The sequence below is a fragment of the Falco rusticolus genome, chromosome 7 (genome assembly GCF_015220075.1).
Source record: "Falco rusticolus isolate bFalRus1 chromosome 7, bFalRus1.pri, whole genome shotgun sequence".
Classification (NCBI taxonomy): Eukaryota; Metazoa; Chordata; class Aves; order Falconiformes; family Falconidae; genus Falco; species Falco rusticolus.
This window is the reverse complement of record NC_051193.1, coordinates 45,713,645-45,727,701: the sequence shown is the minus strand read 5'-3', so window position 1 is coordinate 45,727,701 and position 14,057 is coordinate 45,713,645. Positions and strand designations below refer to the sequence as shown.

General features: G+C 43.8%; 1 protein-coding gene across 1 annotated transcript in view; it reads left to right on the top strand.

The window, feature by feature from the left end:
* The first annotated feature begins 8,072 nt into the window (after positions 1-8,072).
* EXT2 (exostosin glycosyltransferase 2) overlaps positions 8,073-14,057 on the top strand; it is an 81,518-nt gene continuing 75,533 nt past the window's right edge. Inside the window, exons 1-3 of the mRNA XM_037394092.1 lie at positions 8,073-8,213; positions 10,175-10,734; positions 10,910-10,999. Of these exons, the coding sequence (XP_037249989.1) occupies positions 10,199-10,734; positions 10,910-10,999 (626 nt within the window). The 5' untranslated portion in view covers positions 8,073-8,213; positions 10,175-10,198. The remainder of the gene's footprint in view (positions 8,214-10,174; positions 10,735-10,909; positions 11,000-14,057) is intronic.

Sequence of the window (14,057 nt, the reverse complement as noted above, 5' to 3'; positions counted from 1 at the left end):
GTTTGTCAATTTGCAGGGTAATCTTTTGACTAAATAGTGTTCTTCAGTCTCCTTTCCTTCCTCTTTTCTGTTTTAAGAGACACTTTTTCATGTATGATGGTGATAGAAGTGTTTCAGTTGGAAAGCTTCTTTCACAGATACATAGCCCTTTAATTTCTGGTACTATAAAATTCTTAAAGGAGTGTAAGCTGCTTTTTATGCATACATATTAATCCAGAGTTCAAGGAAATCGCCCATGAAAACTGCATGGAAGTGCACCTTTCTCCTCCTGTCATTTGTTCTAGTAGTCATCAAGTTTCATCCTGGTGGCGTTATGGAATCTGTTTATATAATGAGTTAGGTGCAAGACAAAATTTAGACTAAAGTCTGTGCTGTCAAAGCAGTTGGAATTTGCTGATCACAAGTGAAGAACTGTCTTCTAGTCTTCTGATCAAGCCTCCAGTATGAGATTGGAAAGGCAGGAAAACAATCCTTGGTCCCATGAAATACATGCATCTTGCTTAGATTTCTTCTCTGTAGATCATTTAGGAGAAGGGTAGTATTGAGAGTTCACAGGAAATTCAGATAATTCTTTCATACAGTCTTTAAAATGGCTTTCATTTTACGGTTACCTTATGAGGTGGGATGTCCATGATTAATGGCTCACAGTGGCTCTGTTGATCTTGTCCTTCATCATTGCAGCTTTGGGCAGATAAGCATGTCATAATGAGTGATAAAAGCATATGTCTATATCATAAACCAAATTATTAAGGCAGAGGTAGCAAATAATTAATGCAACTGCACTTTGGTGAGGTGATGGTAAAGAATTTCCTGGACAGCGAGGAGAATCTGACCAGTGGCTGAGGAGATGATGGTGCTGCATGTGGCAGCTGTTAGAAGTAACTGATCACTCTCTCAGATGCCAGCAATGAGGCAAGGTTAGTGAGGTGATTGGTGAGTACAAGAGATAGTTATAAGCATCATATTTGCTTATTAGTTTGGTATTTGTCCATGTACAATATTTTTAAGTACATTCTTTGAGTATTATAATCTATTTTCCATTTGCTCTTGGGTGTCCCCAAAGCAAGCTATAGCACAAGACAGGTATTAATGGAATGGGGCAAGATGTACAGCTAAAACATAAATGACCTTACTGGTTTGCTCCCCTCTTATTTATGTATCCCAAGGAGGGTCCAAGCAACAAAGATGTAGGGAGAAAGCTCTTTGAAATGAAGAATGAGGTAAGACTCTATAAAGCATTAGTTGAAGTGGTATTTCAGGGGATTCCTGTAACAAACTCAATCCATTAATGACCCCTAATTTTCTTTTCTTTTGGTGTTCTGGTCACTCCTATGGCTGGAGTGTGTAAATATGCAACAGTAACAATTAATATGTTGTTCACCTGTAGATGTTTACTGCTTCAAAAGCAGGTTTATTGTACTGTGTCTGTGTGGAAGCAGCTAGTAAAGCACACCTCTCCACAGGAAAGAGGGTGTAATGCACTTTCAAAACCCTCACAGCTAATATAATATGGCCCAAAGTCACTTCTATCTGAGCTTGCTGTAATTCAAAATAACAGGACAGACATACACTTTGTTGCATAGAATATTTTCCATGTTTTTTTCAGGTTAACACCTGCCTGAGCTCTCCACTTAGGACTGTTAGCTCAGTCACAGAAACAATAACTGGAAATGAGAATAGAGAGAAATGTGATGTTATGAGCCTGCTGTTGGAATAAGCAACATTTGTTCTGACTGTGCAAAACCCATAAATTTTAAAAGTGGCCTTTACTGGTTGAAAAGAATTGGTAAACATTTAGAAATTTCTGTATATATGTATATAGAAGTTAAATCAACTCTTATTTGCTGTAAGAATATCCTGACAGAAAAAACAAAGGCTCTGCCTGTACAAGTTGTTTGTTCCTTCTGCTACCTCCATGTTAGATGTTCTCTCTCCTCACTATTTCTCATCATTATTACTAATGGCTTTTTTTTTTCCTGTGTGGCAAATCTCTATGGGGAAAAAAAAAAAAATAATGATGGACTGTCCGCCCTGCATTTTTTACTTTTACCAGTTTGTCAAGCAATAGGCAAACAAAGCAGTACCTGAAATGAAGCCAGTCAGATCTACATTTTTTTAGAGTTGCTGCATTTCATCTAAAATAAGAAATACCATCAGGATGAGCATAACACTGTGCTTCATTGCTTGTGTCTGTGTCCAATGTAATTAAACAAGATGATAAAATCCACTTTGCATACAATTTTTGTGGTCAGATTATTCTTCATATGAGCACAGAGAAGACCATAGATGGTTTCATGGTCCTTGCTGTGTTCCAGTCTCTCTTGTTCCCCACCCTTCGCTCTCTACTCCAGAGAAATGTTCAGCAGTTTTAGGTTAGAGGTGGGAATTTCCTGTATAGCACTGCTCTCAGTCATAGACACTTCCCTAACATACATTTCGGGTCTACTCTTGATGTGTCCATGTTGTGGGAGGGGAGAATCTGTGAGTCTCCAAATTATTAACCTGCATAACATTGCAGTTATGTGAACAGCATAGATGGGGCCAATTCTAGATAAATATTTATGAAGGATCACGCAAGCTTAAGGAATGAATCTGTGAAGATGAGTTTTCCCTTACAGAAATGAAATAGATCCCAAGCAAAATATCTGCAAGGGAAAATACTAATAATTTAACAGTTCTCTACCTTAACTGAAGAAGGGCAGCTGCTCAAATGTACTGTATGATAGATCTTTTTTCTAAATAAATGCTAATACCTTAATTGTTGTATTTCTCTATTAGAATGCAACCATCAGAGCACACAGCTGTGCTGACTGCTCTGTGCAACCCCAATTCCCATAACCAGCCAGTCTCTTAAAACCTGCCTTGGGGTCAAATTATCACTTAATATTGACAATTTCTCTGCAGTCCTCCTCCAGTTACTTGGTTACAGAATTCCTCTGTCACTCTTGTGCTGCTGGCAGAGAGGGGATTTCATTTCGTCAGAGAGATGGTGGCACACAGGGGCTGGATATACAACCTTTTCACGGAGGAAGCTACATGAATCACACCCCCTGAAAATATCTGTGTCTTAAGTATCAGGCATGCAAAAGGGTAAAGCTACTTTTGTGCTTTTAATTACATATGCTGCTATTTTGCTAAGATAGGCTGACCTAACGGGATTGTTGTGGTTCTTTCTGAAATGATTCAGACTGCACCACGAAGAACAAGGCAAGGTAACCCACAAGGATATGTATACAAAAAGATGCAAAAATCAGAGTGGCAAGATACACTTGTTCTTTGTTCCTATTAATGCTTCATTTGTTACCAACTTACATAAAATGCTGGCAACTGACTGATGACAAGATACTAGATTATCTGCAGCCAACAAATGTACTAAAAAGTCTGAGGTGGTTATAAATACTCTACTTTTTGTCCTCAGTTTGCCGGAATTGGTTATTCTTAGCAAATTGCCAGTCGACCTTATCAAAATGAAGAATCAAAAATAGACTGGAAAAACACTGCAAGGAAAGGCTATTTTTAGCTCTCTGTCTATTCCCTGCTGCTATCCAGCAAGGTCTGATGGCACAGCTCATGCACAAGCGCTTAGATATTCTAGGCAAATGCTTGTCATGACCTGTTCTTTCCCTGAATACCTCACTGCAGAAAGCATTCAATTGATTAAAGATTAATGCATCTGCAAACCGTGACAGCTGAAAGCTTTAGCAAAGGGGAAATGTACACTAACAGGGCATTTCTACCTGCATGTTTCTGCTACATTATGGTTTCTTTGAAGGGAACCCTTGCTGAACCAAATCTCCTCACGTCTCACATCCTTCAGTGGGAGCTATGGCAGCAGACCTCCAAAGTATATTTATGTTGCTTTTTCTCTTCAATTCATGAAGGCAGTAGAGGATGTAGAGTTACAGACACCAGGCAGACCACTGTGTTGACCAGCACCATCAGTCACAAACCAGCAGCCCTGGAGGTATATGATGGACTGGCTCAAGAGACAAAACCATGCAATTGTCTGCTAGATACAGTTTATTGATCAGATTAATTATAGACTCAACTGATATAAACAAGGGTATCATTTGGTTGTAAGACATAAACAAGTCTCACAAAAAGACAAAACAGTGAAGGAAGGCAATGACCTGGCTGTTATAATATCCTGCTTTCTCTTATACTAGAAACTCTTCCATTTAGTCCAGAACCTTGTATATTGGTAGTAGCCATTAACAAATTCTTCAGAAGGAAAAATTGAGCTATGATTTTTAGTTATGCTATGCCATGGGTTGAAAATAAGGTGGAAAAGATGTCCCCAAGCCATTGCCCCTTCATGCCTGCCTTTTAAAATTATCTTCTTTTATTGTAAAGGTGTTTTCAGACTGTCCTGCTTCCAGCACCGACTGCACAAGGTGCACCATAATCTTACATGCAGCTGCTTTATGCGTGTGGGGACACCGTAGCAGAAGGCTCTCTGACCATTTTTCTCTTCTGTATACTGACCATTCTAGCTGAAAATACACGATGCTGTATGCGACAGCAGGCAAATGTATGGTGTGATGGTAAAGCCCTTAGAAACAAATTCCCAGACGACCCCCAAAGAATCATTAAAGGCAGGACATAAAAGGGCAAAGCAAAGAGAGGTGAAATATCTGATTTCTCTTGTGCATTTATAAAAAATGATAGCCCGTTATCCAGATGCTGATGAATATTTTTACAAGCTATAAATGGCAACCTGGAGTCTAAAAATAGACGCTGTGCTGCAGACTTGTCTGGCTTGGCTACATCACTAGAATATAAAAAGGCTCCCTAATGTGGTTTCAGGGAAATCTCTATCAAAACAGACTATGTCCTCCATTTTTTCTTGCTATTTTGAAATACAATAGCCGATGCTGCTTGCATTTTTTTAATTCTAGTTTTTAATAAAATCATGCTGCTTTCCAAATGTTCCTACAGGGATGAAACAATGATCAATCCTCCGTGAATATTTCAGCTACAGTTGATTTGATGCACTTTCCCTAGCAGAGAGGGGAGGCAAAGGAAGCGCCTGCGGGCACTGCATTGGGCTGATGCAGACTGCATCTGGCAGATCCTGGCCTCCCGGCTACACGTGGACCAGCCAGTGTCCCTGTCACGTTGGGTGGCTGTGGAGCCACCTCCCCAGCTCAGTCCCACCCAGACACGGCTGGGGTAACAAGTCCCAGGGCTGCAGGGATCTTGTGCTTGTTCCAGCAGCCCCAGCACATGAATGGTGCCCCTTCCAATTCACAAAATAATACACAGTCCATTCACCTTCCAGAAGGAGAGTTCCTGCCTCTGATACATGAACAGGGCAGCTCACAGCAATTTTGAGCTGATGGGTTAAAAACAGAAACATGAGCTCTAACAAACCCTAGTAACTTGTGCTGGGGAGGAGGGAAGAGCCAGTACCAGCCCTCAGAAAGGATGCTTTAAGACCTATGAGTCCTTTCTGTTGTTGGCTTTGAATGTCACAAAAAGGATGAAGGAGATAGCAGCGAGCCTGAGCAGAATGCTAGATCACCTGCTATGCTACGTGTGTGAGAAGAGGTTGAGAGAAAGAAGCGAAGGCACTGCAGTGATAGCATTTCTCCTTTCTTGTGGGAGTACTGAGCTGTCTGCGCATGCATGTGGACAGCTTTGCAGAAAGCTGTTTTCCCAAGGGCAGGTGAAATGGAAAAGAACTAACCCATTGCTGACAGTCAAGACTGCTTAAGGACACTGTACTCTGTGTGTGTATATGAGAGAGAGACTGAGACTCAGTTCAGAGATTTAAAACAGGGACAGATACAAGCCTTCTCCCATCCTTTCACAAACACGTTATAAGATAGTACATCATCACCTCACTATTGTACGTAAGATACAAATACATAAAAATGGATATAACAAAAATGGAAGAGGGGAATAATAACACATTTCAGGCCAGCAAAAGTTGACAGAGATACACATGGTAACAGTCTTTCAAACAACCCAGCATAACAGGACAGGAACAGAGGTGGCCTGCCTCGTATCCCAGACAGCAGGGAGCAGATGTTTCTGGCCCAGAAATCAGGCAACCAAAGGGGCTGCAGCAGGAAAAGATAGCGTGGCAGGATATTACTGAGCTCCGGTAGCTCAGTGGCTGCTGCAATGTTCTCTAGAGACCTGCAGCTTTGCAGAGGACTTGCTCCTCAAACAGCCCTTATCTGTCCTCAGATTAGCAGGAGAGGCGAGCCAGTAAACAGGTGAGAACTGTTTACAGGTGGGAGATGTAAAGTCGTCCTTGTTTCTACCTCAGCAGCACTCAACATAGGGTCTGCTGGCATCAGCTCAGAGATCAGAGAAAGATAAAGAACACGGGTGCCACATGCAGGGACACTACACTGCTACTGCTGAAGCAACTCCACTGTGACATTGCACTGTGCATGGTTCAGCTGCAGCATCTTACCTGCTTAGGGACATGGTTTAACAATTGACTTGGCAGTTCTGGGTTAATGGTTGGACTTGATGATCTCGAAGTTCTCTTCCAACCTAAATGACTATGATTATTATTTTTTTTTTTCCCCCGCAAGGTCTGTTTGCCCACAGACCAAGTAATCTCCCATTTTTGAGAATGAAATCAGTATTTGTGATTCCTGCACAGCTGAAGCTTTGTGCAATGAATTTGTCCTGCTCTGCCTTCTGCCAGGAGAGGGCTTGGTTCAAGCTGCTCTTGAGAAGGTATAAGAGACTGCGTTGGTGAGAACCACCATCACCACGGCAGATATTTGTCTCAACATTGCTATAGCAGGAAACTCACACCATCACCACAGCAAATATTTATCTCAACATTAAGGCAGGAAGCCAACACCACTGCCACAGCAGAGGTTTATCTCAACGTTGTCAAAAGCAGGAAACCCACCAACTGACATCACGGAGCGGCAGGGGGAGCTAACCCTGAGAAACTTAACCAAACCCCTGTGCACGCATCCAGACCTGGGGTCAGGGGGATCAAGGGGCCTGAAGACCTCTGAGAATCACCTGATGGTATTGGGCACGCACACCACCACCGGGTGGAAGGTGTGGTTAAGCAGAACAGCTCGTGACAACCCTATAAAAGAACGGAACCAACCAATATCGGACAGAACGTTCCCCCACTGGACTTGGAAATGAATTGGACTGTTGGGACGCCGCAGCTCTAGGGTGGTAGCTATTGCTGTGAACTCTTTCATTCTTTCTTTCTTTCCTTCCTTTCTCTCTTTATCTGTCACTCTCCTTCCTTCGCATTTGCAAGCCTTTTGTCAGGCAAATAAAAGTTCCTTGGCTCTTGACTCCGGTTTGAGTCTTAATTCTGTTCCCAAGAATACAAGCAGAACCTCACTCCGGTCTTGGACCGGCATGCGACAGACAGGTTTGGGTTTTTTTCCCACTTCAGTAGTACGATACAGCAGACTGGAAAGTCACACATGACCCAGAAGCCCTTGGTCAATAAGAAAGCACAAAATAGTTTTGGAGAGGCACACAGAACTGGAAGAAAGTGAGTCACAAATGCAAAGGCATGGAAAACCTGCGTGGTGGTGTCTCATCAGTACAAACTTTATACACCCAGACAAACACTAACACTGTCCCAGTGAAGTGACCGGAGAAGCATCCCTCCAGCAGGGAGAGGCCTTCCCAAACCCCACAGCCAGGCTGTACTCACCGGGCTGCGCCAAATCCAGTGCAGTGCAGGCAGGAAAGTCACCAAAGGCCAAGAAAACTCCCCAAGGTGCGAAGCCAGCCTTGGTGGGGCTGGGGCCATAGAGGTGGGGCAGAGGAAAGGGATTAGCCTTCACCGGGGAGCGCCGGCGGTTTGGAAGGACTGGCTTCCTGCCGCCAAAACCGGGCCAAACGCACCGGCAGGCTCAGCGGGGCGTCAAACTCCCGCACCTGGCGGCTGTGGGCGGGGCTCTGGCCCGCCCCGCCTCAGGCCCCCCGCCCCGCCCCGCCCCGCCCCGCCCCGGGCCGGCTCCCGCCCTGCAGCCCGCCCTCCCGCCGCGCGGGGGCGCGCTTCGCGGAGGCGCGGCAGGACACCCACGCTCTTTCGGCGCCGGCGGGCCGCGCGCGTGCGCACGCCGGCCGTTCCTGCCAGGCCGGGAGGCGGCGGTGCCCGGCGGCGGGGAGCGACGGTGGCGGCGGCCGGGCGAGCCCCGCTCCGTGGGGCCGCCAGCGAGCTGGCGGCGCGGGCGGTGGGGCCCGAGCGACTGCGGGCGGAGGTGAGTCTGGGCGGCGGCGGGGGCGCGGCCCGCCCTGGGCTGTGGCGGGCGTTGCCGGCAGCCCCGGCCGTGCCCCGCTCCGGCGGGCCGTGCCTCCCGGGCCTGGCCGCGGCTCCTAAGGTGACCGTGCCGCCGGTGGGCAGGGAAAGCGGGAGGCGGGGGTGCCGCGGCGGGCAGGGGCCCGGCTGTGTGCCGGCAGTGCCGGGCAGCGCGGCCCCGGGGGGCCTGGGTCCTCCGCAGGCGGTTGTCACCGCCCGCTGCGCTGCGGCCCTGCGCCTTTCTGCCACCGTCCTGGCTGCTGCGTCTGACTCCTGTCTAATAGTCCACACGCTAGCAGGTCTTGTCTTGTGCCAGCAGGTTGCCCAGGTGGGATGGGGGCCGTGTCAAAGCGATTAAACGTTTCCCTGGGTGGAGAGTGACGCTTCATCGAGGCTTTTTCCCCCCTGGCTTAAGTCTGGACAGCACTGATGGGTGACTCAAATGCTGGCTGTGAATGTGTAATGTTTGTCATAACGCAGGTGGCTGAGGCGCTGTATCGGAAAGGAGGAATAACGTGGTTAATGGTCAGAAGGCTGTGGAAAGTATTTAGTTATAAAGTGAATGGTAGTGCAGCATTCTGGCATCCGCCCTGATAACAGCAGCGTGCATGTATGGTCTTGTACAGGAGGCTTCTCCGTTTCCATCTCCAGAATCAGAATGTGAATGTAAATTGGTGAGAGCCACTGTTAAAAGTGGAATATTAGCATCTGAGGTTATTTTTGTGCTGCTGTGTGTAAGTGCAGTCATTTCATGCATGAGCCACTCTATCCTAACAGTCTTTTGTTAAGCCCTGCCAAATGAACGTAACCCAATTTGTTATAAAGACCATTTAATGCCTTCTTGATACTTTTGTTCATGTTTGTTGTCTGCCGTACAATTGACTGTCAGACTTTGTTTTCTCACAAAGCAAAATAACATCCCATTTGTCCAAAAGGAAAACACATAATTGTACCATCTATATTCTTTTTCAGGGAGAACATGCTTACTACATTTAAGAAGGTCCCACTGTGGAGAGTTCATGTTGATTTTATTCATTATGGAAGTTTTAGTTGAAAACATAAACAGTTTTCTGCATGCAACAAGTAGCTGGTTCTTCAGTCTGTAGTTAATATAAATTGCCTCTTGCTGGAAGTAGAATTCTGTGTGTAAAAACTTGTAAGACACATCGAAGGTGACAGTAGTTGTGTGAGTTGGTTTGTGATAGTTTTTATTACATCGTGTTTTTAACTACAAGTGTTGGTCAGACTACAGTGAGCTATTACTTAAATGCTTTTCTTAGTGTGAGTACAGTGTCAGCTCATAGAACACTTTATTTCCCTCAAAGGCATACTGACAGAGATGACATTTATTCCTTTTTCTTGCCAGAAGTAGTTTAGCATCATTCCAGTCAGATATGGTGGGGCTCCTGTAAAATTCGGTTTGAAGGCACCTTTACCTTAGGAGCATATGATGTTCCTAAGTTCTGCATGATGTCCTGCTGTAAGCCCTTTGTAGTGTATCAAGGCTGTTTCTCTTCACATGTAGATGTGTATTTTATTTTTTTCTTAGTATTCCCTATGAATACACTTAGATGTAGATGGAGTGGTACCCGTGAGGACTCGCCACTTCTGTAGTGCCTGAGATTTCTTCCTCCCCTTGCTGCCCAAGCTGTGTGCTTTTCTGACTTGTGACTGTTAACTGGCCAACATCATTCCTTTACAGCCAGGCCTAGCAGGTCAGCCTCATATTGTCCTTGCCCAGTGGCACTCCCAGTTGGCATTTTGCATTCTGGTGGGATGTATGAGCATCTGAAGAATTTTTACTGTAATCTGCCAAGGCAAAGAACCTGTCTTGAAAGGGTTAACTGGATGTTTCTCTGCATTGTGGCAATCATGTATCTCTTCCAGAGTTCATCCTAAAACTTCTCTCTTTCTGTTTTATAGAGACAAGAGGTAATTGATTCCATTATGTGTGCGTCAGCCAAATATAACACCCGGGGTCCAGCCCTCATCCCAAGGATGAAAACCAAGCATCGCGTCTACTACATCACTCTCTTTTCCATAGTTCTGCTTGGTCTAATTGCCACAGGAATGTTCCAGTTCTGGCCTCACTCTATTGAGTCGTCCAGTGACTGGACTGTTGAAAAACGCAGTGTCCATGATGTGCCTGTGATCAGGCTTCCTGCTGATAGCCCCATTCCTGAGCGGGGAGACCTCAGCTGCAGGATGCACACCTGCTTCGATGTCTATCGATGTGGCTTCAATCCCAAAAACAAAATTAAGGTATACATCTACTCACTGAAAAAGTATGTGGATGAATTCGGGACATCGGTGAGCAACACCATTTCCAGGGAATACAATGAGCTGCTGACTGCTGTTTCAGACAGTGAATTCTACACTGATGATGTCAACCGGGCCTGCCTTTTTGTGCCATCTATAGATGTCCTCAATCAAAACACACTCCGTATCAAGGAGACAGCTCAGGCTTTGGCACAGTTACCCAGGTACTTACTGAAACTATAGTGTGTGAATTTAAAGAACACAAAGTGGAAAAAGCTAAGGCTAATGCAGGAGGGGAGGCTGCTGTGAGTCAATGGCAGAGCTAGGCTTTGACAGAACTTATCATCCGTATGCAGAGAACACCTTCCTAATTGTTGTCTGTTTCTTCTTTTGCCTTAGGTGGGATCGAGGCACAAATCACTTGCTCTTCAATATGCTGCCTGGAGGGCCACCGGATTATAACACTGCCCTAGATGTTCCTAGAGATAGGTATGTGTTTTGCTATGTTTGAATGCACAGATCTGGGTTTAAATGCCATTGAAGAAGCAACAAGTTCGGAAGTGCAGCCGATAGCAAAAGATGTGCTCCTTAACCTTTACAAAGCTGGAGTATAACTTCCTCCCCTGTCAAAAAACAGGAGAGAAGTGCCTGCCTTGTATAGGACAAGTGTTTGCTCCTGAAATTTGACAGTTTAGCTTCGTCTTATATGGGATGTGGCTGACAGCATTTGCTCTTAACTGTTGGGCATGCTGTAAGGAAGGAGAATGTTGAGGTTAGAACCTGTATCTTGTGTGAACACTTTACAGAATGTCGCATTTGATGTATATCAGAAGTTCAAAGATGATTGCAGCTGCGACTTTCTGATAGAAGTCAGGTGCTTCAGGGCATTTTAAAGCAGCTGCGCTACTTGACAAAACTATGGTGTATTTCAATAGTTTTTTGTCTTAACAATTACACCATATTAGTAAACAGACAAATGCTCTTAATTATTCTCTGAAAAGTTTGTTTTGAAAGTATTTGCCAGAAATTTAAAAGGCGTGAATCCTGAGCTCAGTTTTCACTTGCAGAATAGTTTACTTCTGGAAGAGGAAAAGAGGTTGTCAGGCAAAGAAACAGGAGTAAGATGAACTTACTTAACTTAGGTACTGTAACTGGGTATGTTTCTACTAGATTAGCCTATGTGTGCTTAGTTCTGCTGAGTTACGTCCAGTATAACCAGTCCCTCTCTTGAAGGTCAAGATTAATGTTCATCTCAGGCAATAAACCTTGCCTGAGATACAGGATCTTTGCTAAGACAATTGTGTATGGAGTATATCTTTATTTCTTTGCACCAAACACGATTTAAAACATCCTTCTAATGCCAGAACAGAAGTTTTTTTCTGGACATGTTCAAAAAGTTAAGTTTACTCATTGTAATCGTATCACTAACTGTGAAGTAAGGCTTTGGGTTTTTATTTCTGTGTATGAAGTGTTATATGCACGTGGGTTAGCCTGAAGAGGGCAGTCAAGCATCATTCCTACGTGACTAAACCTGTTACCTGTTAGTAAATAATTGTATTTGTTATCTTCAAATTTATACTTCTTAAGGGGAATTTTCATTTGACAATGCTCTGTTTAATGGAATGGACTTCTTGGGGCCTGCAGATTTGTGGATGTGTGTGTCTACTGAAGATGTAGATTTATTAATTGAATGCAAGAGATTTCTTACACTGCATAATTTTTTACTTTCTTTTTTTTTTTACTTTTTTGTGTCACATGTCCATTTATATTTGGCCTTACATGTCTTGGCATAGTATGCAGGAAATGTGTTATTTTGGTATGTGTTTGTTCTACGTGTTTGTCATGTTAACATGGAAAGCAGAACAATTTGAATAAAAACAAATGGGTTTTGGCATACAGCTGTTGTTGTAGCTTGCCAAACTGACTCACCCTGCAGCTGTACGATCACTAGCTGTAACACATAAGAGAGGCAATAACAGAGAAAAGGTGGGACAGAGAAAAGGTGGAAACTCCTTTCTGTAGGTAGCCAACAGGCTGTATTCAGTGTAGTATAGAACCTGTATTACAGGTCACAGGTGAGAAGACAAGGGATCTGTGAAGAAATCAGCAGTATGGACCTAGTCCTGGAAGGGCCCGAGTACTGCAGTATGAGGTTACAGTATGATTTTGGAGACCTCTGGAGATCTTAGTTCATATTTAACAGAAGAAACGACCTGGTGTGAAGGACAGTTTGTAGTATCACAGGGTGAGAGGCTACAGGCCAAAATAAAGGTATGGTTTCGAATGACTGGTCTGAACTGTACCAGTACAACTCCAGAAAGACTGGATTTGTGGAATTTTGTGGATTGCTCCTGAAATACACAGGTAATATTTGTGAAGTTTGCACAGGGAGCATGGCCTGCCTTCTCTATTCAGCACATATCTGAGATCATACATAGTTGAGTAGTAGTGGATCATGATGTTTGATAGAATTGTGTTCTGTTGATTTGCTGCAGAATATTAATCCAGGTAAAATATGATCTTATTCACAAAGGGGAATTCAGTTATATGATATTTTTGCATTTTGAAAAGTCTTTAGCTAAGTTACCTCACTAAGGCATTGTTTGTTCATTGAATCTTTAAAGTCAGTTTCCAAAGGCAGTGTAAAAGCGCTGTCAAAGATTGAAGTCTGCCTTGTGGGCATGAAGGCTATGTTGCTGGGATTAGCTGCTATAACATGTAATCTGACATAAAACTTAAAAAATAAGCTCTTTATTATTTATTAGTAAGTGCTATTGAATTCCGTACAATAATGAGCATAAAAAGATTTCTTTTGCAAAGTTACTCTGTAGCTGTAGAATTGAACATATGAACTAAGATACTTTTTTATTCTGTTTCAGTTGATGAATTGTGTTTCAGTGACTTGTGAAGTTTGGCAGAAAGCTGATGGTGATGGCAGCTGGGCAGAAATGTTTAGAGTACAGACCAGATGGGTCACTTCCTGGAGAGAAATAAGCATCAATATCTGAAAAGTGGTGAAAAGTTGCTCAGAAACAGGCTCATTCCTCACTGATCAGTGCAATTTAAATAATATTTGTCTTGAGTACATTAGGAGTTAATATCTCTACTCCCTTAGTGCACCACACAATGAAAATCTGAATGGAGTTATTTAACTGGTGTTGGTTCCCTGTGGGTTTATTTAGGTAAAAGTCTGCATGACACACACCTGCTTTCTCAAGGCTGACGAGGTGCTGTCATGTTTTCACCGGATCCAATTAAAACAATCTGGTTGTAGTTTCCCAGTTAGGGGGGGTTAAAAAAAGAGGAGGGGAATATGAAGTGCAAGAACAGCAACGCCCAAGCCAATTTTTTCTCCCTGCTTGTAACTGAGTTAAGACATGGATAACACATGGAAAAGACATGGAACACGTACCTTCAAGGGTAAGACCTAGTCATAGCAGCATTGTATGTGTCACCAAAAAGGGGGGCATTGGAAAGAAATCTAAAATAATCACTTAATCTGGAACATAAATTCTCACTCAGCACGTACTTGATTTGTCATCTCATT